General features: G+C 33.7%; 1 protein-coding gene and 1 long non-coding RNA gene across 2 annotated transcripts; one reads left to right on the top strand and one right to left on the bottom strand.

Moving 5' to 3' along the window:
- The first annotated feature begins 5,241 nt into the window (after positions 1-5,241).
- On the top strand, positions 5,242-14,536 carry LOC110030051. Its single transcript, XM_020732597.1, has 5 exons — positions 5,242-5,337; positions 5,452-5,485; positions 8,943-9,872; positions 10,009-10,055; positions 13,984-14,536. Exons 3-5 carry the CDS (start codon positions 9,332-9,334, stop codon positions 14,014-14,016), a joined length of 621 nt encoding a protein of 206 aa, XP_020588256.1. The 5' UTR covers positions 5,242-5,337; positions 5,452-5,485; positions 8,943-9,331; the 3' UTR covers positions 14,017-14,536.
- LOC110030052 lies at positions 6,262-7,255 on the bottom strand. Its single transcript, XR_002294612.1, has 3 exons — positions 6,838-7,255; positions 6,608-6,765; positions 6,262-6,488 (listed from the first exon to the last, which is right to left on the bottom strand). It is a non-coding gene; the product is annotated as an uncharacterized LOC110030052 (long non-coding RNA).
- Positions 14,537-23,066: the final 8,530 nt, after the last annotated feature.

The raw sequence follows: 23,066 nt of genomic DNA, 5'->3' as shown, positions 1-23,066 counted from the left end.
AAGAATAAAATTCAGTTAGGATTGAAATCAAATATGTTGAAAGAGAAACATTGTGAGCAAAAGAATACTTAAGGAAAACACAATACCTATTATGGTAGGGTGGGGGAGGCAGAAGAAGCAGCTGCCATCCAATATATATAAATATGATTTACTTAAGAATTGATTGTACCAAAAATGCCACATTTTCTTAAGAGTTTATAATAGTACACTTTACAAATATGCATTTTTTTTTGTATTTACTAACCTAATTCATCGTTGTACCAACTGTCCAATATTAGATGTTAAGCACAAATACTACACTGTCTTGGAGAACTAGCCAGCCAAACTGGTCAAATCGTTCCGTTTGATGAACAAACCATTCAAACCTACTAGCTTAGGGTGTCTCCTCAACAATCCTCATAACTATAAGAATGCAAAAGTCAAGACTGATACTACTGATTGACATATGCCACATCCTAATTTTTAAGCCGCATAACACACATTGTGGTTTTTTTCACTAAATCATCATGGACAAACTTTTGCGCGACATGACTTATATTTCAATATTTTATTGTACACATATAAAAAGAAGAGAGGGGCTATGTTTAGATATTTTAATGGAACCTTGCTCAGTGACTCCCATAGAACTATTTTTGTCCTCTCTTTCAGCTAAATATTCTCCTCTTCTCAGCCATGAGGGGAATAAAAAGAATATATAGTTAAGACATGAAAAATTCGTCCGTCATCTTCTTTCATCTTTCTTACACATCTCTCTCCTGGGTCATGTAAACCCACAAACACTACAAAACTCTACATTTATTTCAAAACTAATTATTCTATTAATTAAAGTCAAGCGCAGCTTAGTGAAATTCATTAAAACTCAAATCTATTGTGTGCCACTTGAATCCTTATCACCCATAAGATAGATAGATATATCATATATATATATATTATATATATTTCTTCAAATTTAATTTTCTATAAAAGATAATATTTGAATACAATTGTCTTATCTAAATTTTAAGAAAAAATAAATTTAAAAATAATTAAATAAATTTTTGATGTATGAAATATAAATTTTGATTAATTATTTATATACTATATTTTTTAAGAAAGCAACAGCTTTAATTTGTTTTAATCAAAGTTATTGTTTTCGACAGAGAGAAGTTATAGTTTAGAAAATAGTAATTTTAACAAAAAGATGCAAAATAATCGACTAATCAATGTCCTTCAACTAAAGAAATATTTAAAAGTTTTTTTTTTGTTTAATTATTGAATGTTATATTCTAAAATCTTAAATGTTTAAAAATATTTTTATTTATATATATATATTTTTTAATTCAAACTCTTAATATATAAAAGATTTGTTTGAATATGCTTATTAAATTGTGGTCATTTTAATTTTTTGGATAATGAGAAAAAAACTTGGCATTAAATATCAAATTTATAAGTATAAAATTTCTTATTCATCATTTATTTTATCATAATATATTTATTAATATATTCTAACAAAATTTTTCTTAAAGGGCGTAAAAAGAATTTATATAAAAACATTTTTTTTTGGGACATCACTTTAAAAATTTTATAATTTCGTCGCTAAAAAACGCCACCGCACCAAATAAGTTGCCCCAAACGATTTCGTCGCTAAAAAACGCCACCACACCAAATAAGCTGCCCCAAACGGACCCTAAGTTATATAATCACTGCATGTGCTCAATACAATAGTTGAAGTCATATTTATGAATTAAATTTTATTTGAATATTCAATATATTCAAAAAATTTAACAAAAACAAACCTTAAACTCATAACATCTACTTTAAGATGATCACTTAAATATCATTTAAATTTTATAATCATTCTTCTAAAAAAAATAGAATTAAGATTACACATTGTCGTAGACTATGGGTTAATAAAATGATTAATAAAGTTAATAAATGATTTCCAAAGATAAATGTAGATTATAAGTAAGAATGATAAAAAGGATGTTGATAAGTGTAAAATTTTATCATAATATATTAATTAAATCTTTATTACTATTTCAATCAAATGTTATTATTTATATAATGATGAATTATTATTAATTAATATATATATTATTTCAAGCTAGATCGAGTGAACATGATGAAACAAAAAATTTATTTGTATTTAACACATTTATAATTCAAATATAAATATTCAATCTTGAGCTATTTAACGAATCGAAAATGAATCGTTCACAAAGAATGAAGTTTTTAGAAAACAAATAATAATAATAATAATAATAATAATAATAATAAAGCAAAAAAAAAAGAGGCTTGATGTGCTCCATATCAATTTGAGTCTGTTCCAAAATGTCGAACCCCAAACAAAGATGCAATTAAAGTTACTGATTTGTTTGCCGACTCGTGAGGATTTGCACGGGGGATGCTGTTGTATTTGTCTTAAGTGTTGGAGCCCGATTTTTCCCGCTCCCGCCTCCCCGATCTTGAAACTTCACGCGAAACATCGCGATCCCACTCCCGCTCTTGTTCGCGAAGAGTCGCGCCTCCCGCCTCTTCAGTCGCCCGCCCACCGACGTCAACCGCTCTCACCTTCCTATGTTGTGAAGCATAGCATCCCTTCGCTCCATTTTCTTCGTGATAAAAGGCTTCAGACGACTCTCCTTCCGTTTAAGAGATTACGTTTTGAGTTCTTCAGTTTCCTCATGATAGAGGAAGGAAAGTACAAGAAGTAGTTCCTTGCAACAGAATGAAGAAGAAAGAAGAAGAAGTATATTGTCCTCCCTAGGCTTCTTCGTGGTGGCTTGTGGCAGAAAATAAATTAGATTTATTTCTCTTGTAAGTTTGTCTTCTTCAGTGTATCTCGGTGTAGAGAGAAAAGAACAGAGAGAGAAGAAGAGAGAGCAACGAAGTAAGAGTGAGAAATTCCTCTTGCAAGTCGAGGTGATCGACTGATATAAATTCCTTAAATAGTAAAATCCACTGTCACTCCGTGGACGTAGGCAATTTGTCGAACCACGTAAATCTGTGTGTTCTTTTCTGGTGTGATTTTTCTCATTCTATTTCTCACTTCGTCGATTTTTCTCCTATTTGATTTATATATATATATCACATCAACTGGTATATCTAGATCTCACAACAACAACAACTGGTGAATGATTCAAGTTGGAGGATTCATGGTGGAGGATTCAAAGTGGAGAATTCAGTTCGAGGAAGGAGACGTTGTAGCAGGTGTATCAGTCTCCAAGGGGGAATCAGTCTCCAAGTGGAAGATTGTTAAGCGTTGGAGCCCGATTTTTCCCGCTCCCGCCTCCCCGATCTTGAAACTTCACGATCCCGTTCCCTCTCCCGTTCGCGAAGAGTCTCGCTTCCTGCCTCTTCAGTCGCACGCCAACCAGTCCCGCCTTCATATGTTGTGAAGCATATCATCCCTTCGCTCCCTCCTGTTCGTGATAAAAGACTTCAGACGACTCTTCTTTAGTTCAAGAAGTCACATTTTGAGTTCTTCTTTGGTTTCCTCAGGATAGAGGAAGGAAAGTACAAGAAGTAGTTTCTTGCAGCAAAAGGAAGAAGAAAGAAGAAGAAGAAGATTGTTCTCCTTAGGTTTCTTCGTGGTGACTTGTGGCAGAGAGAGCAACAAAATGAGAGTGAGAAATTCCTCTTGTAAGTCGAGATGATCGACTGATGTAAATTCCTCAAGTAGTAAAATCCTCTGCAACTCCGTGGACGTAGGCAATTTGTCAAACCACATAAATGTGTGTGTTCTTTTCTGATGTGATTTTTCTCGTTCTATTTTTCACTTCGTCTATCGTTCTCCTGCTTGATTTATATATATACCATGTCAACTGATATATCTAGATCTCGCAACAACAACAATTTGTCCACCAATATCTTCACCAGAGAAAAACTCCACACAACATATGGGACACTTGCAGATTCTTGCCTTGGCTTCAAGTTGCGAAGAGAATGAGTTCAAGCTTACATGAATCGAATCCTTGCTCATCACCGTTGTCTTCCTATCACCTACAACTTCCATTTTGCATTCTCTGTGAATGTCTCCATCTTTTATTTTAAGATCACAAATAATTTTCATCTTTTATTTGGGACTTCTCTTTAGGTGAGGGAATTGTCTAATTTTTTTTCCTTTTGAATAGCTTAATTCAACTTATTACTAAGCATTGTTAGGTGTTTTTTCTGTTATTTCCTTTCTGATTTATACGAAAAATATGTATTGAAAGCTTTATCCTGTTTGTGGGGCTCTTTCATAATTCACAATACTACTCGGTCTCTATTTGCTTTGGTGAATAATGATGCAAATGCTACAAGAATGTAGCTTAAAAAAAAAATGTCTTTATTGGATATATTTTAAAATTGTTTAATTCATAGTAAAATAAATACTAAATTTTATACTTTTGAAATTAATTTTAAAGAAAGTAAATTCAATGTAAAATAAATTCATTAAGATTAGCGACGGCGAGCGGCTAACAGTGGTGGCAGACGATTTGTGACTGCTGCGGCAATAGAAGTCGGCACCACAACACATCTCAAACGCCGCTTTAAATCGCTATTAAGGGTGCATATAGGACAACTTGTGATTATTCATAGAAACAGTTTATCTGGAAACGCGGATCGCGGGGATTTGAACCGTGTACCACATTTAGTATAAAAAAATAACTGTGTTTTCAGATAAGTTTTTCAAATGCTATTTCCAAAGGATGAGACGGCGTTTTCCAAATGATGAAACTGTTCGACTGGTGTATCACGTTTAGCGTAAAAAACTAACGGTAATTTTAAAATACCGCAGCAGCGGATGAGGTGCCCCAAATGAAGCCTAAAAAAGGGATAAGAGGAAGATTTAAACCACCACTAATAAAATCGTCGAGGTTGGTTAAACACTTAATCCAGGCATAATGTATTGAAAACATTTCCTTATTATTCCTTTTTCTCGCAGCTGCCTCCTCTATTGCGTGCAGAGAGCGCGCACACAGAGCCGCATTGTTTCAAACTCTTATCAGCTCTGAGTGGGCTCCACACACAATAATTAGACCACCGGCTCACTCGATTTCCACAGGGCCTCATTGTTCCGAACTCTTAATGCAATTTTGTATTAAGAGTCCATGTGGCCCCAACTTAATTCTAATACACTTTTGCTGGGAGTTCGCTCAGTTCGCCATTTTTCTGGTTTTTTGTTCGTTGAGCGGAAGGATCTCACGCCTGCAGCCCCCTCTTTTGTCTCGGCCGGTTTCTCGCTGGCAGCCTCCTCCTTCTGTGAGTACACTCAATGTGTGACTTCTTAGGGCTTTCTTTCCTCTCCGTTAAGCTGAAGGCTCTTCTTGCTGATCTTTAATGCCGTCGGTTTGTTGATCTCTATTGTCTTTGGTATGCTTTTTTTGCAACATTACCTCATTTCTTCCCAGGTTTTATTTGGCTTGCAATTTTTAAGAAATTCCATTCATCACTGGTGACCCCAGGCTCTCTCCTTTGATTTCTCAGGTAGCTGAAACTCTTTGCTTCTATCAAACCTGCGGTACTGTTCCATAACCACTCCTCTATTTTGTTCAGGTTTTCTTAGGGTCTGTTTGGGGCAGCTGCAGGTTATCCAGCTTCTGCTGATAAGCAGCTTATCCTGATAATCTGCTGATGAGCAGCTGATCCGGATAAGCTGGCTGTCTGTTTGGTTTGTGTGTTTGAAAAACAACTGATTCTGGATAAATGACTATTCTGCCTCTATTTTGAATAAGTTGTTTGATTTGTGCGTTTTGTAAACAACTTATTTGTAGATTTTTTTAGTTAAATGAACAATCTATCACGCAGAATTTGTAATTTTCTTAACAAAATTAAAGTTCAAATGTTAAAACATAAAAATACAAAAGAGTTGAGTTAAAAGCGGCATACATATTATTTAAAACGATAATTACGTTCATACCCTGCTCACAAGATTGGTTTAAGAATAAAATACTACTAACACTTTGTATGTTGTCATAAATTACAACATGTCAAGCATGAAACAGAATATATTCCTTATTGTATCATCAACATTCCAGCATAGTAGTTACAAGAACCCCAACACAAATTTCATGGGACACATATAGGTTGGATATCACACAAGTTGCCAAAATGTAATGTTCTTCCATGCTCCAAATTTAAAACCCAATGAAATGAGTTGAGCAAGATTCAAAGGCTTAAAAAGCACGTTTAGAATTGTTTGAAAAAACTATTAATATACTAATAGTTACTCTTAAGTATTGACTTCAAATTTTCAAGATAAACGGATGCCCTTCCAAACATTCCAAACAATTTCATTTTGTTATAACTTCCATATCAATTTACAACTACTTCTAAAGCACCACAACCTCAATCTTAACACAATTTTTACCAAACAATTATATTTTTTACAGGACACCACAACACTATAGCACAACATCACAAAGATCAACCCTAAAACAAATCCCAATAAAGGCACACAACCATAAAATCAAACCACTCCATAAAGAAATTTAAGGCTTGAATAATTCGTGATGTTACTACTCCTGCATATAAAACTATTCATCAATACATAAAAGAAAAAAAAGGAGAATTATAAAATGAAAATAATAGGATTTCTAAAAAATGATAAATCAAACATATAAGTAGCTGAAAAAAATCATACCATGGCCGACGACAAGTGAAGAACGAAAAGCGGATGCAATGCGGAAGAGAACGATAAGAGGAAAGATAAACCCGCCATAGCATGAGGTATTTGCCACTGCAAGCATTACTGGTTGGAGGAGCGGAGCAGGAGAAAAGGAGGGGAAGCGAGGTGGAGATCTTCAACAAAAATTATGGAAATTATAACTATACATTGACAATATAAATAAAGTTAAGTGAAGAAGGGGATACCGTGGTTGTGAGAAAACCAAAATGGAGAACGAAAACTTGCTTGCACGCAACTACAAGTGGTACCGTCGGGGGGACACCTGGAAGAAGCTATCAGGCGGAGAAGGATGTGGAGGCTGTCGGCACCGAGGTAGACGACGAGCTCAAAATGGTATATGCGGAATGGAAGGGGCCGAGAGAAGCGAGAGATGCTTCCCTCAAGATTGAGCGTGAGATGCGGACGGGTAGGGTTTTTTGCAGAGCGAGAGGTGAGGGACTTCAGATCGAGCTAGGGAATGAGATGGAGTGACGGAGGAGACGGAGAGCATAAGGGGCACGGGAGGAATAAAACTTCAAACGCCAACCGAATACGCGGAACACAGGCTTCATGCCACGGCTCGCTTCTTTAAGAAATTAAAAACGGGGTTTTGAAATAAGCAGATCCAACGTGCGATCCAAACAGGAGGGCGGCGTTTTCAAAACGCCGCACATACTTATAAGCTGTCCCAAACGGACTTATAGTCTCATGTTCGTCGGATTACTAAATTCGCCGCCGATGTCGCTATCTCTAGGTATACTTTTCTTGTTTAATGGTTTTTTTTTTTTGATAATTTTCTTGCAAAATAATTTAGTTTTTTGGTTTAGGTAGCTGGGCATTCAGAGATTTAGGGATGCCTACATTTAGTGTTAGCTGGATCTCTTCTATTAGTGCATTTAGGTGTTGGCATATTAGATCTCACTTCTTGTTTTGATCACCCTTAAGAAATCATAAACACAATCTCTTTGTTTTATAATTTTTGCGAATGATTATCAATTATGGATTGGTTTTTCACTAATACGATAATCGAATGGATATTACTATCAAACCTACGGCTTTATTTCCTGCTTTTAAGTCGTAACTTGGCCTGCAGGCCTTCAGAGCTCCATTGCTATAATCTCCAATCATGTCTTTTATCCTTTGGGTTTTAGTGCATTTACAGATATACCACTTAATTCCTATGTATTTTCCTATCTAACAACCTGAAATTTACTTTTTTTCATTTATATCACCCAAATCTTCGCCGTGGGGTTCTGGTGAACTCCTCATTGTTTATTGTAGTTCTTTGTGCGGTTCCTAATGTTAACATAAGGATTTTCAATTAATTTTACTTCAAGCTTTATTGCGATAGAAATTTGATTAATTCTCTCATTTACATAAAGGGGCTTATCAGAGATTTCCAATGTGCTAGTCTTTGCAATTTTTGTCTCTTGATTATTTGTTTTTCTCATAAATGATTCATACTACTTATATTAAAACCATGCCATTATATTTCATGAACATTTTAGAAGAATCTGACAATCAATTTGTAGATTTTAGAGTCTGGAAGAAAATTCATGTCAGTTGGAATTGGATTAGTAATGTTAAATCTTAAAAGTATTTATGTAATTATGCGTTTAAGAGGATTTGACTACCTCCATGAACCTCCTTTCTTCTTCGGTAAACAATATATTTTTTTGGACGTCTAAAAGTATGAGATATAACTTGGTCCTAATATTATTTCTAGTTTTGGTGATATTATTTCACTTTATAGTCAATCTTCAAAGTCCAATTATAGAGATAGTCGAATTGTTGGTTTATGGTTCCGCTCGGTTGTGTTTGTCCTCAAGTTAACAAGTTTGTTTTGTTCTTAAGGAATTGGAAGATTTACATGCATACCACTTAATTTGTATGTATTTACATATCAAACACCTAAACATCAATTTATACATCCATACAGCTTTAATCATATGCATGAAAGGTGCATTTCGCTTTTTAAAAGCTAAAATGGTCGCATAAATGTAAAAATCAAGGTTTGTGTTACATATGTGAATACATATGAATAGGGTTGTATGTATGTAAATTCCCCAAAGGAATTTGCTTAGTCTTCTAGTACTCAAACTTGTAATTATCCATATTTACTTTGAGCAATTATTTTTTCTAATTCTAGTATGCCATGAGACAGCTATTCTTGGGCTTGTTTAACTGTCTTTGCGTAACGTGGTTTGTGCTTAACATAGATTTATCTTGCACCATATGAGATGATTCTGTATAGATTCACCGTATGAGATGCTAATATTTTAAGAACTACAATTGTTTTCTCTATTATTAGATTTATTTTCTGAGAATGACAATGCAAGCTTGGCCTCTTCCCGTCGGTTGGCACTGGTGGGGAAGTTCTTCCATGGTCACCCCAAGCTGGATGTCATTCAGAAAAAGTTTGATTCTTTGAAGTTGGTGGGTAGTTGTAAAATCGGTTTGTTGGATGGTAGACATATTCTTATTCAATTAACAAGAGAGGAGGATTATATATGGTTGTTTGTGAGGAAAATGATGATGATTGATGATAGAGCTATGAAGTTTCTTAAATGGTCTGTGGACTTCGATCCACAAACTGAACCTCTGATTGTGCCGGTATGGATTTGATTCCCTGATTTAAAACTACACCTTTTTAATCAAGTATTGTTTTCTCTTGCTGTGATATATGGGAGACCTTTGAAGATGGATTCTCCCATGTTCAACTTAACAAAGCCATTTGTGGCACGTGTTCTGGTGGAAAGGGACATCACTCAAGTTGAGGAAGAAGAAGTGTGGATTGGTTCCCCCCACAAAGGATATTGGCAAAAAGTCATCATTGAGCAGCATCCTCTATATTGTTCCAATTGCCGTATGTTTGGACTTTCTTCTGACAATTGTTACATTCTTCACCCTGAGCTCAAAATTGATGTTAGACAGGTTGGAAAGGAGGTGGTGAAACCTCAGGAGAATGTGCCAATCGAGAAATTGGAGGAGAATGTTTTCGTAGGTGAAGGGGCCATGGCGGGGGAGGGGGAGTCTCATGGTGAGGGTATGCCACAGGTGGAGAAGGCTGGGTTTGAGGATTCTTTTGTGGAAGAGGGTGTAGGGGTGGATGTGGGATTGGTTTCCAATTTGGTGGGTGGTGGTGTTTGCCATTCTGATCAGGGAAAAGCTTTCTTGGAAGTTGCGCATGCTGCTTTGGTTGAGGAATGGAAGATACAGAAATCCAAAAAGAAGAAGAAAGGTAAGTATGAGTTAAAGCACTCAAAAGCAATGCAACATTCCCAATGCTGAAGATCAATATTATTCTGATTATTGTTTTTCTGCCAAACATTGATGTTCTTGTTCATCTTCATTTTGCGGGGAAACACCTATATCAGCGGAAGACATTACTATTTTCTCGTTACAGTTGAATTCACGCTCATGGGTAGATCAACGCTTTTCCCATTCTGATTTTGGCTTTCAGCTTGTTAATATCTCTTTGCATTTTCATATTAGTATTGCTACAGTTAGTTCACTTTTTTTCTTTGGCTTTCATTTTTGTTTATGCTAAGAAAAGAATATGTTGAATGACTTCGCTTATTTCATATTTCTTGTTTGTCATTTGTGATGGATTGCAATAAATTGTGATCCAAAATTAGCTTTGTTACTTTTGCTGTGTCGGTTTTTGTATGCTGATCTAATTTACATGAATGAATTCACACACAACACCTAAAATCTGGTCAAACCATACGAATAATACTTTGTTCTTTATTATCTTTTTCACCATGAACAGGTGAATGTTGATTTCATACTGACTATAATTGAGAGTTTTCTTTAATCACTTCGGTCATTTGAGATGTAATTAAATATAGGGGTTTGTTGTTATATGGAACTAAGAACTCAAGTAAAATAAGCCCTATCTAATATTTATATTAGGTAGGAGAACTCAATGGTCATACATAAAAGGATCACTTACCAAACGAATGTCATAAACTATTTAGTTTATTTAATCGAGTCTGTAATCAAGTGGTATGTCTATCTCTCGGAATAGTGTATTACTTGTGGTATTGTGCTCGATCCCATATTATTTTTCAAAATTACATATCTATATTACATTAAATATATTTTTAAAATTGACCGACAAAAATTCTGACCTACAAATACCCCCTCAACAAACTCAATTGTAATTATCTTCTTGGCTACCATACATACACACACGAGGGATAGAATTATCAAATCTACAAATGAAATGACACAAGAATTGTTAAGTATGTGAATCTGGGATGTTAAGAGAAAGGATGTCACGACAACTAAAATGTCAGGCAACAAAAGTAGGTTGGTGCTAGCAAACTAAGAGTATACTACTGGCATTCTTGAGAATCAAAGCTGAATCAATATCTAGGATTCTCAAAGCATAAAACTAGCATATCGAGGGCACAAAGGGACAGTAATAACATTGTGCAGCTAACCCTAGCAGTTGCACCATGGATGAAGACCAATAAGAATTAAATCTAATTAAGATTGAAATCAATAAATTTGAAAGAGAAATACAATGAGCAAAATAATGTTTAAGGAAAGCATAACACCTACTATGGTGGAGTGGTCTCAATACCCAATGAAGTCGTCATATTTTTATTGACACTCCTTTCTGTTTTGTCGTGATGGCCTTCACGGCTTCTATCCTCTTTAATTTCTTTCTTTCTAGGACAACATTGCTTGAAAAATTATAAATGAAAAGAAATGATAAATTGAAGGTGAACAAAAACTAGAAAGAAAAAAAAAAGTGTAGCTAAAAAGATATTTATATAGAAAAAATTGCATAAAAAAATCAGGGAAGAGTAGTCCAAATTAGACCAAGCTCTACCAAAAAGAATTCTCAAGAATGTTTCTATAGAAATACTTTCGGAACTAAATAAAATCAAATTTATTTTGTTTTAGGTTCTTAGAGACCTCACACGACGACCTATCCTTATAAACAATTACATCTCAGGGAATACCTAAGAAAACTCATGATATAAGGTGTTGTGTTTGCTTAAAAGATTCTTGATACATATGCAACTAAGGAGATTTGTGGTAGTACTATTAGGGGGAGGTTCTCCCGTCATCATATAAAACCAAATTACTAGGTAGAGGGCGATTCACCAGAACATGATAGGTATATACCATTGAGCCAAGAGGGCCATATGTGCTTGGAAAAGACTCAACAAAGGAAATGACTGTGCCCGAAGGGGAAAATCAACAGGTAGGTCAAGGAAAAACTTAGACATTTAGAAATAACCCAGTCGGGCTCCATGGTCCCAACCTCCTAAGGTATTGAGATCCTAGATCTACTAAGTCATGAAGGTAGTTGATTAAACTCAATTGGGGATCGCATTGTTAGCAACCAATGTATTGCATCTTATAAAGTGATCAAGTGGATCTAAAGTTAAAGAAAATAATCATCTAAGTTCCTTATAACTCTATCTGATCACAAAAGGTGGAATATGGATTAAACCTGCTAAGGCTATAGACATGAAACCTATATAGAAGGAAGAAGGAATGGATAGCTCGACCACAAAACTAGGCTATCACACAAAAAACTTATTATCACACTGGATAGGAAGAGCCCTTAACAACCTAAATCATAATAAATAGCAACCTAATCGTATGAACTGGAAGTTGAGCCATTTAAATTGGAAAGCAAGAGTACTTTCTTTGGGTTATGTAGCATGTACTTTGTTATCTAAGATAACCTAATTATGAAGCAATTATTAATCTACAATGGAAATATTTTTATGCATTTGATGACCATTTTCCCAATGGCTATGAAAGAAAGTAAATGCAGGAAATAAAAGTGTTGATTTTGAAATATTATATTTTCAATCGTAAATTTTATTAAGATAATTTTTTAAGATTAGTTTTTGTAACAAAAGATTTAATCTTGAAGAGCTTAAATTTTATTGCATCTAAACAAACTACTAGCATAATAAAGAGTTAACACATGCAAGGTGTAGTGAAAAATTACACTAGATATAGGAGAATAAGATGTTGGGTGCTGTTGTGCAGACTACAATCCAAGAAAAGAAGACACAATCAGAGTCTACATATGCATACAAGATCGTAGAACTATACAATAAATATACAATCAGTAATTAAGGTATGAGGCTCGATCAAACTGATCCCAGTCGTTGCTACATGGTCCCTACTCCATGCTCTAGGACTATTGCTCATACTTTTTTTCCAGTACACATTTTTCTAAGAGACTCTATAAGCACATGGAAAAAATTTGGAAAAAGAGTTGGCCTCCTAATAAAAGTCAGTACGAGCTATCTCATGCAACATTTAAAAGGTCGTATACACGGAAGAGCTAATCAACTCCTATTAAAAATGTATTAGTTTAATTCATTAATAAGCTCCTCAATGTTGGATAGGATAACGTGCAAGAAAAAATTCACCCAGATATGCTAATGCATGAGTCTCAAACTCAATAATATAATCAAAAGGCATGGAAAGTGTACAACAGTTAACACAGAATAATAACTATGTATTGAAATCCCTAACTATATCCTAGCCCTAATTCTAAATAGGAGTTATAAGGTGGCCTATGTGTATATCTATGTGCAAGACATGCAAGTGTAAAGACCTAAGGGTACTCTCACAGGATCTCAACGAGATCATCATTCTAGCCCCATGCCGAGCATATGAATAAACTAACCCTCATCATGATGAGTGGCTAACATTAGCTCAGGCATATACTTGGAACGATTTTATGAAATTCAATAATAAGAAGATAACTCACATTTCTATTGGTTAATATTCAACTTAGAATATTATGAGCTATGTGGCATATTTCTTCAGGCATTCAGATTACTTGTAAGGTTTTTTTTTTTTTTTTCCATTTCTTTTTTCTTTTTCTTGCATTCTAGCTCAGTTATAAAGAAGGGGGCCTCAACCACAAGTCACTAAATTAAGGATTTTGTCATTTTTCATAAGGAAAAACGTGAACTAAAGTATATCAAATTATATATATATATATGTATATATATATGTATATTACAGTAGCAAAACCAGCCTTGCCAACAATATCTTAAAGAAAATGAACAAATTATATATATATATATATATATAATTTGAATAATTGAACCTCAGTTAATTGTCAGCCTCTAAAATTCATTCAACAAAAATAAACTGTTTTTTCTATTAAAACTTCATCAAATTCAAAACTAATCCCAAAATTAAGATTCATCCTGGAGCCCATATTTCCAATGATTGCAAATTACATCAATTTAAAAAACTAAAACAAATATTCAGAAAATTGATTCTGTAACATAAGCATATGATATAAACTATAAAATAACACAGATTAAAATCTTCTCATGATTTCCATGAATCAGAGCCTGCTGGCCAATGGCAAGCCACGATGGTGATTGAGATCCAGAGGAGCTTGGTACGAAAGAGTCCCGTTCGGCAGCTGATGTGGATGTGCAGAGCGTTCCAGTTGTATGTATTTCACGCCACATATTGGACAATTGATAATTGTTCCCTCGGCCTTACTTTCCGAAGGGAATGAGTTCCAGGTTCCATGAATCGGATCCTTCCTTATCATTGATGGCCTGCTCCCACCGCCAAATTCCATTGATAGGTTTGTGAGAATCTTGTTTTGTGAATGTGGAGGGTGAAGAAGGCATGGGCTTATTTTTATAGTGATTTAGAGCAAAAAGTAAAGAGTAATTAAGAGAGTTTTAAGGGTAAAGGAGAGGTTTAGAGTAAATAATGGAAAAGAGTAGAACATTGACCGCATATGTGGATGGTTATTTTGAGGGATGGGGAGGAATGAGGAGGTGAAGTTGTTTGTATTGTGAATGGGGGGTTGCGGACGGTTGTACCTGACATTTTAGAATTTATCATATCATTTTGGACTAGTGCGGTTAACATTCATTGATTGTTATAAATTTTGATTTTAAATGAAGAATTAGTCAATAATGTAAGTCATAATATTTGATCTATAAATAAATAGGCTTTCAAATGATGAAAAACTTTTAACCTAAAATAGTAAAAAATCGTTGCTTTGCTTCATTCTGCGTAAGGCTGTAAAAAAAACTCGTTGTTCGCGAATAATTCGTGTTCGGTTCGTCAATGAGTTCGTGTTCGATTCGTTCGATAAGTAAACGAGACGAACGTGAACAAATTTTTTTCGTTTGGTTAGTTAAACGAACCAAACAAGAACAGAGATGCGTTCGTTCGTGTTCGAATCGTTATAGTTTCAAATATAAAATAATTTAAAATAATTATATATAAAAAAAAAATTACGATATTTTCAAAAATTAAATTTTATAAATTATAATATATAATAAAATAATAATAATAATATATTAATATACTAATATAGATATTATATATTTATATAATATAAGTTATATAATTAATATAATATATTATTTATATATATTAATATTAGGGATGTCAAGCTGACTCGTCGTTCGCGAACAGCTCGTGTTCGCCTCGTTCGTTAAAAACCGAACACGAACAGTTGACTTCACAAACAATTTCAAACACGAGCTTATTTCAAACAAACTAAATTTCAAACGAACCGAACACTAACTGTTTACACCCCTAATTTTACGTGCATTTTTTCTCTTATTAAAAATTCTAATATTCAAATACAATAGCCTTTTTTTCAAACCAAAATGAGCTTCCGTTCAAACCATCAATTTTTTACTTTAATCAAAGAGCAAATCGACATAGATTATTTTTTCTTTTTCTTTTTCTTTATTTTTTTTTAATGACTAAACTGCCGGCTATGCTAAAATTTGAAATAAGCATAAAATAAGCGAATCCCAACCAGAAGGGTATAAAATACCTTCGATTATCACTGTGAGATCGTAATTGTAAATCATATCCAACACAGTCATCTGTACTACTGCAATTACTAAACTTACCTCACTACACTCTATATAAATCAATGTGTCAAGCAGTAAGCATAGGTATTAATACAACAAAATTTATCTAAATTATTTCTCTCCACTTTATTAATTGCTTTATGATGTTAGAGATTCATGTGTAACAACGCCTCTCCTCCCTTCAAATCTTCGCGGATTCACTATTGACCTCACTTTTGTGAACCCTATCCTCTTTGTAGGAACCCAAGGTTTAGCCTTAGGAGCTTCCTTGTGGCTTTCTTAGATACTTAGAGTTGGGACCAAAACCCACATAGAACTTCAAACCATCTCAATATTCACTTAGGGTTCATAGGTTAAGCTCAAATCCTTAACCGGGTTGAGATGGTGAGGGTTTAAATCAAAAAGCTTCAAGTTACCCATTGACTTAAGATTCTTAGGAATCCTTAGGGTAGCCTACTATCCTCCCCAAAAAACTTTGGCTTTTTTCTTGGTTTGGAAAAAGCTCATTGGACATGAGGCTAATCCTGGACAAAGGAAGGACTCACCCTTCTAACCAAAACCCTAAAAGAAAATGAAAAACATCCTGAAATTAAAATTTAAACCTAAGAATGAAGGGGATAATAAATTAGGTTTGAAGCCTATCAATTTTCTTTCTCATGCCCAAATAACCCTAAAATCAAAGTGAGCACTAATGCATTAAATTAAACCTTAAACTAAAATTCTCAACCCATCACAGAAAATTAAAATTAAATTATTCTATTGACAAATTTTAATAAAATTAAAATCTATGTTCAACTAAATTTCAACAATTAAAAATTATTGAAATCCAAAGTCAACCAAAAGTTAATCAAAAGCACAAAAAATCAGAAGGACAACATAATGAAATCAAAATTAAACCAAAATAAAATAAACAAAATTCATAATTAAATAAATCAAATTAATTACTTAATTAAGATAATTCTAAAGTCGAAAAGGCAAGCCCAACCAATAATCTCTTAAAGGCCCAAGCCCAAACTTTAAAACAAAAAAAACCCAAAAAACCTACTTATTACCCAACAACCCAACTAGTGATTAATTAGGTTAAATGGATCTTAAAACGAACACTAAAGGACAAAAGTTGCACACTTAACCAAAGCATCACCACATGGCCCCTCTGTCTCCCTCTGCCATCCTATTCCACTGGTTTTTATCCCTTTTTCTTTGATAATATGGGGAGGACTAGGCTCTGCTCAAGTTAGCCAAGACATTCCCACCCACCCACGAGGGCCTCTCCCCCTTCTACCGGTGATGTGTGTCATGAACCTAAAAAAATGTGTCAGATTTGTTAGTGATGCTTCAGTATCTAGTACAAGAACCTTTACAAATTTAAAATTATGTAAATTTGATTAGTATAAAAAAATTAAAACTAGCATTCTATTTCAAATTAAGTGATCATACCTTGAACTCTCAGAACCACATGTCTCGAGTTGCAACCATGAACTGCTTCTATCAGAGATATGCATGATCATACATGCTCCAGATAATCTTCATAATGCATGTCATGGTAGGTCTGGCAGTAAAAAGCCTGAAACTGAAATATTAATAAAAAAAATATTGAAATGAAATTTAAACTTATTGTAATGTTAAAAAAAAGATAAATTACAAGTCTCCCTCATGAGAAGTTTACACTTTGTCGGAGGTGTCATCCATCTGAGGGTTGAAGTCAAGGGACCTGGCTCATTGGAGAATAAATCTTGATTGAAAACTGGTGCGGGTGTGGGAGCTAGTGCCTGTGAGGCAGCAGTAGTGAAGGGGCAGAAGAAGGAGTGATTAGAGTGGTTGTAAGAATTTTGTACATGTCAGAGGGTTGAACAACTTTCTTCAGCCTCCCGTACGTGTTCCCCAAAGATCTTTGAACACAAAGCCTCTCTGAGGGCTGAGCTTCTGCCATTTGTAATAGAAAAAAGAACTTTATCAAAATTAGTAAGCATGAGAAGTACATTATCACCTGTCGAAGGTGCCATTTATAACTGAACTACTTCTTTAAGTATGTCGTAATATCAGATCTCATTATCTGCATGTGTGTTTCCTTTAACACAAACACCACAAATATAATTATGCTTCCCTCACACCAAAAATTTTTATGAAATCTGTAACCATTTACATCAAATATTTTCCATACCTTGACACTATAACTAGGCCCCCAAGCAAGATCTAATAAGCTGTGGTATATGATTTTGTTGCATATAGTATGAACTTAGAAGAAGTTCCAAATTAAAATTAGTTTTAGTTTAAATTTTACAATGATATGACGTACTGATTAATTGGAGAGTTACAAAATAAACACATAATTTGAACCATATTGGAAATTCTTCTTCGATCTTATTACTTATTTCATCCTTTATATTCAAGATGTTGGAAAATAACCTGCTTATGTCATTATTATTTGTACGTTTGAGTTAATTGGTATATCAATCTAAGTAATAACTGAGACAATTTTTTATTAAATTTAATATTACTTTATGAATGTTCAGGCTTCATCAGAGTTCAGAAGAACAAACAATGAAGATTTGGCTTCTACCACAAGGTTGATGAAACTCAAATGAATTTCCTCTACCAATGTATTAACATATCCCCTAAGCGTAATGGACATGATATTCTCTTCTTGAGGCCAGCTTTTCATTGCTTCTATTTTTTACTTTTTTCTCTGAATGTCTTAATAATTCTTTCTAGATTATAAGGAACTAATTAAAAAGATGGCATCCTATGCATGCAATCATAGAACTAATTAGGGACCCGAACTAATTAGGGACCCTAACTAATAGATGGAATAGGTTAAATCCAGTGAAATACTCAAATAAAAAGCTAAGCAAAAACACATGCTGAATTTACAAAGGAACATAACACAAATTTATAATCTCCAAAATGTAGAATAAAAGGAATACATGTCGAGCATTAAATCAAGAGAGCGTAATATTTTTTATTTTTTCTAGATAACACAATAAATAATAAAGAAATATTGTAAAGAAAATGACACAATATGTTTTAAGACTAGAATCTTATGTTTTCAACTAAATTTTTTCTATGCTAAAAATTAAATTTGATTCCCCAATAGTGGTGCAAAAAAATTAATACAAGTAAAATGCATGAAGCACTAGCAATACATGCAAGTATAAATGTCTATCATGTAATATACAAAACTAAATTCGTGTAATGATCCCACGAGGAATGAGTTAACTTTCAAAATTGGAAAAAAAGTTTTATTTTACTAATTGTAAGTATAGCTTGAAATGTTGAAGCATTACTGGTTTTTTTTAAGGTCTTTCAACTTGCAAAATCCAAATCATCAAAGATTAAGGTGAGAAGTTTTATTAAGTGAAGGTTTCACTTATGATTTAGATTCTAAGAACCTAGTGCTAACAATGTGAATTTGTTAAAGGTAATGATTAGGAACAAAACTCCTCCATAGCCCCTCCCAATGGTTGAAAGTAGGTTTGGAAATTTGAATCAACATTAAGTTCCTAAACTATGTAAATTTTTACATGATCATATATTTCCCTTCATGATCGCACTATCAAAAAAATAATATTCCTATTCTCTTAAGTTAATGTGTGCTAACTTAATAGTTCCACTATGCTTCCTTTCAAAATCAAAGTTCACAATAAATTTTGATAAAAAAACTGGCCAAGCTAAGCGTAAAAAAAGTAAATTTTTAACACAAAACCACAAATAAATTCAAATCTATCACATCAAGGAAATTTTAATTCTATGACTTCTAATAACTAAATTAGAGGATAGTTTTTTGTTCTTTATAAAAATTAAAGTCCTTAGCTCGTCTATTCATCTATCATTAATTTAATCCCTTTTCAAATAAATCTTACTCTCAACTCACAGAAATGACTCGAAGAGGAGAAAAATCGGAAACAAGAATATACGACAAAAATAGATAAATAAATTTATAAAGAAATATGGAAGGCTTATATAAAGTACTTGTCATATGATAGGTTTAGAGTACACGATCAAATAAAATTAGATTAAAATACCACAAATCACGATATCCACGAAGAGAAATTCTTATGTAAGCCACTCATAACTAGAGAACCCAAAAAGAACATTTTTGTTATGAGATCAAGAACACTCCCAAAAAAACGTATCCCTTTAGTTAATTACATCTTGAGAGATATCAAAGAACACTCTTGATAAAATGAGTATTACTTACATTATCATGTTGACTAATGAATATGTCACTAAAAGAATGCTTATTTTGATTGAGAACATCCTGATGCTTTGGAAGCATATACCGTGTCATAGGCAGACGGTGAATCACTATGTGCACTATGGGAGACAACTAACAAGTTAAAAGGGAGGATTTAAATTAATAGCCAAAACTTTATCTTATGCTTTACAATCTCCCCTTGAATTTATATGAGTCTCGGAATAATTATAAGTGTAATTAAAATGTGAATAGTTAACTAGAGATTTTTTCGTTATCACTTAGTGCTTAGCATAACTAAAGTGGTTGACGCTTAACGTTTTGGCTGGAAGATTATATAATGGGAGGTTCTAGTAAGAAAATTTTGAGACTAATGAATTAAAAGAAAATTGATGTTCAAAAATAGTAAAATAAATAGGCTCCAACAAATAGAGTAATTTTCAAGAAGAATGGGGGAAAAAACATTGTAAAAGAAGAGTAAAGTCTAAGAAAAAGAAAAAAAAAATTGTCGTGCTAGTTGAAAAAGAAAAAGAAAAAATACAAAATGGAAAAGTCCTCATGAGAAGAAGCTTGAGTTGGGCCCAAAAATTAAAATTGGATTCAATGTTTTGATAATTGATAACTTTTCAAAATAGACTTAGTGCGAGTCCTTGATTATTATCCAAATAAGAGGTTTAGTGATGTCAGGTTGGTAAACTGATTAGTAATTGATTTAGTACGGATCTATCCTAAATGAAAATATTTTATGCACAGTTGATTAAAAGTTATAAGATTTTATTGAGATAAGAAAAGGGAAAGTAAAGAAAAGGTTGGGTTATTCGACATTGAGGAAAATTTAACCCTAAATGAAAATTTCATCTTTTGGCATTTATATAATCCAATTAAGGAAGCTGGATGATCACATGAGAGCTACTGACATTATGTTAATCCTCACTAAGGACCAAGATTACTTGGGGGCATGTAATGAATATGTTTGGGGATATTGACTTGAGTCCATTTTACACAATTTTTCCTATATCTATTCCCGCTTTTTACCTGTGGTTTAACCTTAATTAACATGGATTTATGCTTGACAAAGATTTTTGTTGGTGATGTGCAGGTTACACGTGATCAAGCACGTATTTTAGAACAAAGAAAACTAATGTTTGGACTGCTATAATTGGCATGACCACGCTTGGATTAGGCATGACCACGATATGCAATGATTTGATTAATTTAGGATCGGGCGTGAACACACCGCCCGATCAGCAAAGTGTGTGTGACCATGTCAACAAAGCGGGAAACATTTTTGGAAAGAAATTTCTTGCTAATATGAGATCTGGGTTATAAGAAATGATTTAGGGCAGCTTATAAGAGAGCTTGGATCATGAGAGACGACTGGAGTTAAATATGGAGAGCTTTGGAGAGAGAGAGAGAGCTTCTCCCTTAGGGCTTTCTTCTTTGCTTGAGATTAAGATCTTGAGGAATATTTTCCTTTAACTATTCTTTTATCATTCTTATTGTTTAAGAGAACAGATTGTATGAAAGGAAGAGCTTCTACTTTTCTGGAGAGGAAAATTTTTTCTTGCAAAAATGACATTAAAGGCCTTGTTTTCCATCGTTATTTCTATAATGTGCAGCTAAGATCTTTCTCACTTCTCTATGATGTAAGGCTCGTGTTTTGTATGGTTTTCTTGGTTTTTTTTCCACATGACATTTTTCTATGTTTTAATGTGAAAGTTGTTCTGTTAACATTCGGATTTCATTTACTTCTGTTCTGGCAAATTAAGATATTAGCCTTTTTTGCGATCTACGACTTCTACCCATTTCATAGAGAGATAAAAAGTTTAATCACAAAATTATGGTAAGAATAGACATATTTTATAGGATTTTGCAACCTAGAAAGGGAATCTGAATAGTCCCGATAAACCTTATGGGGTTAAGCAAAACTTAACTTCATCGGTTTCTGATATTTCTTCTGACCTAGGCATAGGCTTAAAGGAATATTTTACCCCTTTCGACAACTATCATGTAAAGGAAAAATAAGGAATACCACGAACCAACACGACACCTGAATTACTGAAGCACAAGCCTCTTCTCTCTGAAGAATCATAAGATTCTCCATTTGTGCTATGCTCTTTATTTTTTCAATCATACTTTTTTTTTCTATTTTCGAGTAGCATTGCAGGAATTAAATCTCTTTCTTGTGATTACGTTGAACTACGTTTAAAAGTTTAATAAACTAGAGATACATCCATTGGAAAATTTCTTAGTCATTTTTATGTGTGATTGATATGCGGTACTCTGAATCCACATTATTACTTGACACGTATACTTATGTGGTGTAGCCAACTTGCTACACCGTAACTTTTCGAGCCTTCATTGACCTTCGTTCGGCCTGTTAAAAGTTTTTCAGCTAGACATATCTTTGGTTGACTTTTCTGAGAAGATCCTTTGTGAAGACTCATTGCTCTTGAATGATCATTTCATCAGGTAGAGGTTGAGTCACCGTAATCTGATAGGCTATCTTCCTTCGGCCGATACAATAGAATAAATCTCTCTAAGCGAAAGTTGATCTTATGAATGCTCTTACATCAATTAAAAGTATAGGTGTGTGGCGTTCTTTGTTCCGGACAAACTTTTATTCGGTCAACTCGTGATTCTACCGCCTGAAAAGATGATAGACATCCCGTTCCTTTACTATTTTTTTTTTTCGAGCCATTAAATTTTTTCAAGATTCGTGCAATTATTTTACTTCTAGTTAGTTTAAATTGTTACCACCTTGGTGGAGTATTTTTATTTTGTCCATTAGTATCAAACTCGGCTGCTGCATTTGCCATCATTAGTTTCTAGAACGACACATCTGATTAGACATCATTCATAATTGGGAAATATTTGCGCCATCTTAAATATTTTAAACTTGGATATTATTTGCCTTCACTACTTAAGTTCTTACCATACCAATACAGGCGGTTGACACTTGAGAATCTCTTCACGAATTGCTATATGATATTGGTATTCTTCCCACCATAAATGATTGCGCCAACATCAGATAAATGCAGAGAACAGAGCAACTGACCGCACGAATCATAACTGACAAAACAATAATACTCTGCAAAACTATCTTTTGGGGTAAATAAAATTACGAGTAATGATATAATAAATCGCAGTAAAAAATGTGAACTTATTCATTTCATTTTACTCTATATTCGCACGTGTTTGTGTGTGTGTATGTTTATATATACTAGTCTGTAAGTTGGCATCAATGATATAAGACCCCTCAGATTAAGAGTTCGAATCCCCTCTTGCACAATTAGCCTTAAGGGAGGTGGTACATGAGTTATTAGGCACAGCAGGAGTATAATGGCCTCCTTTTAGTTTATATATATATATTATCAATCTAAGT

The sequence above is a fragment of the Phalaenopsis equestris genome, unplaced genomic scaffold (genome assembly GCF_001263595.1).
Source record: "Phalaenopsis equestris unplaced genomic scaffold, ASM126359v1 Scaffold000642, whole genome shotgun sequence".
NCBI lineage: Eukaryota > Viridiplantae > Streptophyta > Magnoliopsida > Asparagales > Orchidaceae > Phalaenopsis > Phalaenopsis equestris.
This window is presented reverse-complemented; position numbering and strand designations above follow the sequence as displayed.